Source organism: Phyllostomus hastatus, unplaced genomic scaffold, assembly GCF_019186645.2.
Source record: "Phyllostomus hastatus isolate PE091 unplaced genomic scaffold, TTU_PhHast_1.1 phas_contig_90, whole genome shotgun sequence".
Lineage (NCBI taxonomy): Eukaryota > Metazoa > Chordata > Mammalia > Chiroptera > Phyllostomidae > Phyllostomus > Phyllostomus hastatus.
Genome location: NW_025333984.1, coordinates 9509470 through 9513518, shown reverse-complemented (window position 1 = coordinate 9513518; position 4049 = coordinate 9509470). Strand labels below are relative to the sequence as shown.

The 4049-nt window shown below is 43.6% G+C and overlaps 1 protein-coding gene across 1 annotated transcript; it reads left to right on the top strand.

Moving 5' to 3' along the window:
- The first annotated feature begins 1177 nt into the window (after window positions 1-1177).
- On the top strand, window positions 1178-2602 carry TEX13D (TEX13 family member D). Its single transcript, XM_045852196.1, has one exon. It carries the CDS (start codon window positions 1178-1180, stop codon window positions 2600-2602), a length of 1425 nt encoding a protein of 474 aa, XP_045708152.1.
- Window positions 2603-4049: the final 1447 nt, after the last annotated feature.

The window sequence follows — 4049 nt, the reverse complement described above, 5'->3', positions numbered from 1 at the left end:
AGCCAAACCCACCTCCTTCCCTTGCTTCCACCCTCCCCCTTGGTTTTGTCCATGTGTCCTTTACAGTACTTCCTATAAGCCCTTCTCCCCACTGTCCCCTCCCCCCGCTATTGTTGTGTTTCTTCTCTTTAAATGTTGGCATTTGCAACTATAAATTTCCTTCTGCTTTGATTGTATCACATTAATTTTGGTATGTTGTATTTTATTTTCATCAATCTGAACTTATTTTGTAACTTCCATTGTGATTGTTTCTTTGATGCAATGGTTATTTAGCAGTGTTGTATAATTTTAACATATTTGTATATTTTTTCAAGTTTCACTTTGTTATTGATTTCCAATGTCATTCCCTGTGGTCAGAGGACATACTTAGTATGATTTTAATCTTCATAAATGTACTGACTTATTTTGTGGCCTAATGTATGGTTTATGCTGGAAAATCTTTAATGTGCACTTGAGAAAAATATGTAGTGTGCTGTTTTGGGGCTTACTATTTTGTAAATGTTTGTTAGGTCTTTTTGGTTTATAGTGTTATTCAAATCTTGTATTTCCTTATTAATCTATCAAGTCTTTCCATCAATTCTTGAAAATGGAGTATTGAAGTCTATACTCCATTATACTATCACTCTAAAACTGCCTTTACCTACTCTCAATTCTATTTTTGGCATATATTTTGAACTATTTTTTTGGTGCATATATAAAGTGTATATATATTTACAATTGCTATATCGATGGATTGACCTTTTTAACATTGTATAATATCCTTTTTATCTCAGCAATTTTTGTGTGAAAATCTACCTTCTCTGATATTTAGAGAGCTACCCTAGCTGTCAACTGGTTACCGTTTGCACGGAGTAGTTCCGTTACCCATAATTCTCAGGGGATGGACCAAGGGAGGTCATTCCCAGAATGCCTCGCGGCGGGCGTGACGCACAGATCGTCTCCATGACGTGTCATGCGGTTGCCTGGCAAGCGTTTGTGAGGTGAGATAGTCGGCTGTGGATTTTGTTAGGAAAGGTTTAAGGGTAGAAAAAGGCCTAAGAGGAGGCCAGGACTGGGCTAGGACTGAATTAAAACTGAACAAAAAATTGAGGGGTGCACGTATTGGTGGCTGCAGCCTTTGCTGGTGGTTGCGGCAGGCACATCGTTGCCTGTGAGGCAGTCGGTCAAGTAAACTATGATGTCCTCGAATGTGGACTATGCGGAATATGCCAGTGGTTTCCGCCATGACGAGGTGATCAGCTTCATCAATAATGAAGTCCTCAGTAATGGCGGTGGCCCAGATTTCTACACTACCTTCCGCTCGCAGTCATGGAGTGAGATAGAGGACCGGCTTCAGGCCGTCCTGAATGACCCTGAGTTGCCAAGCACCATCAAGCGGGCCTGTACTTGGAGTGCGCTGACCTTGGGCATACGTGTCGGTGCGAGGCAGCGTGAGCAGCTGGTATACCAGGTTCGGCAGTTGCAGGATCGGGTGGAGGAGCTTGAAGGGGCTTCCTGGGCTCTGGCTCCCGAGTTGCAGAGGCTGCGCAAAGAGCGTGATGAGATGGCCTTGCAGCTGCGCTTCACACAGGCTGCCCAGCAGCAGGCACTGAATGAACGTGATATGCTTCATGGGTGGCTGCTCCAGACTGAGACATTGGCCAAAGAGACTTTGTTGGCCCATGGAATAGTGCCTGGGCCTCGACCTGTGCAAGTTGGGGCCATGGTATGGCCCCTGAGTGAAGAGCAGCACAGAAATATGGGGGCCATGGGGATGCCTGGCTGTCTCTGGGGCCAGGCCATGCAACCGCTTCTGCCACTGCCATGCCCATTTCCATTTTACCCACCATTCCCAATGGGATTCCCACCCTTGCAACCTTTGCCACCACCACCACCAGTATTCACAGAAGCAGTACAGGCGGTAATCCCACCTAACATGCCTTCGCTGGGGAATAATCCCCCTGGCCCGCAGGCCATAGTGGGGACCCATGAGGAGATGGCCCCACTGGGGAAACAGAGAAGCCACAGCCACAAGGAAGGTCCTGAGATCCTCCAGGATACAGTCCCCTTATGGAACATCAACAGCCTTAGCCAACAAGATCCAGAGAGGCCCCAGGGGATGGTTAACCTGAGCGACAATAAGAATCATAGCCAGGAAGATGGTGCAGTGGGGCCGCAGGGAATGGTCCCCACTGGGTATAGCTACAACCAGAGCCAAGAACAACATCTAGAGAGGCCCCACAGCATGGTTACCATGGGTGACAGGAACAAAAGCCATAGCCAAGAAAAAGATCCAGAGATGCCCCAAGGGACTGTCCCCTTGGGGGGTATCCAGAGCCAGGAAGGTGATCCAGAGAGGCCCCAGGCAACTCACCTGAGGGGCAGTAGCAGCCTTGATGTGAAACAAAATCCAAAGAAACAACGGCCTCAGGGGCAGAGGTTTTGGCAATCAAAAGAGAGAAGAGCCTCAGCTTCCCAGCTCCGGAAGATGTCTGCCCGACGTGATTGGGACTGTCCTTGGTGCAAAATGATGAATTTCTCATGGCGCAAGGCCTGCTTTAGATGCAGGATAGTCTACATTCCTGGTGAGCTGGGAAACGTGAACCCAGGACAAACTCATTAATTTTGGGAAGGTAAGTAAGAATGGAAACACTCTAAAGAAAAAACAATTTCCTAAGACTCCCTTTTGATAAAAAAAAATAACTTATTTACTTCACAGAAAATTTGAAACCAAAGTTATCATAGAAAAAAATAAAATAATCCATTATTCCATTACCCAAAGTAACAACTTTTTATCATGATGGGTACACATATACAAACACATATGTATTTATATATTTTTCTTTAATTTATTTAGTTTAAATTTATTGGGGTAACATTGGTTAACAATCTTTTTTTTAAATGAACTTGAACAAAGACTGTTTTTGAGTATCATACTCTTTATTTTTAAAATTTTATTTATTTACTTCTAGAGAGGGGAAGGGAGGGAGAAAGAGGGAGAGAAACATCACTGTGTGGTTGCCTCTCATGTGTCCCCTGCTGGGGACCTGGCCTGCAACCCAGGCAGGTGCCCTGCCTGGGAATTGAACCAGCGACCCTTTGGTTCTCAATCCACTCAGCCACACCAGCCAGGGTGAGTATCACACTCTTTGAATAGAGGATTTCTCCTAATTGCATTTAAGTTTACAGGTGGTGGATTCTGGATGCTGATACTGATTGTCTGGCACCTGGAGACATTGAGGCCATGAAGCCTTTATTCTCCTTTCCACTCCTTTCTGTTTTCTTATTGACCCCCTTTTCCTGAAAATGCCATGTCTTTGGCTGGGAACAGCCATGTGTTTTTTAGAGTTATACACTACATTGAATTTTAGGAGGGCTGCTTTTCCTTGAAAATTCTGTTATTACTTTGTAAACTTCTGCAGCATTCATGTTTGCTTCTTGTCTTTTTCAAGTTTTACAGGTAAAGGCCTGTTTTTGTGTGTTTCTGAGTGTCACCAAGTTTGGAACTTGCTTGATAAAGAACCTGAACCTGTCCCAGGAGAAGATTTTCCAAGAGCCTAAAGAAATCACACCAACCAAGAAGAGTGAGAAGTGAGGAAAGAAGAGATACTTTGGCATTCATCGGGGGGGAAGGGGAGAACAAAATGACTTTTGTTACAATTTAATTTCTCTGTTGGGACATGAAATTAATTCATAAGATTTCAGTGTTAAATTCCACAGATAGCAAATTTGACAAATTTCATGAAATTTGTTACACAAAATTATTCTCTAGTATGTGTTTGGAACTAGACATATATTAAATATCTGTTGCACACGTTATAACCTTATTTTGTGAGTTTGGTTAGATTACAGGAGAGCGCATAATTTGAGATACAAAATAGATCAGAGGTGACCTCTTTGCCTTGCATGTAATACAACTTTTGGGTTAACCCAACTGAAATAATATCCATATAGTTTTGCAGTCTTGAGAGCAACATCAAATAGAGTTTCATGAAAGGACTTGAGTAACATAATTGTTCATCTCGTCGGTCCCAGGTGAGACAAATGAGCAGTGGCAAATATTGGGAAGT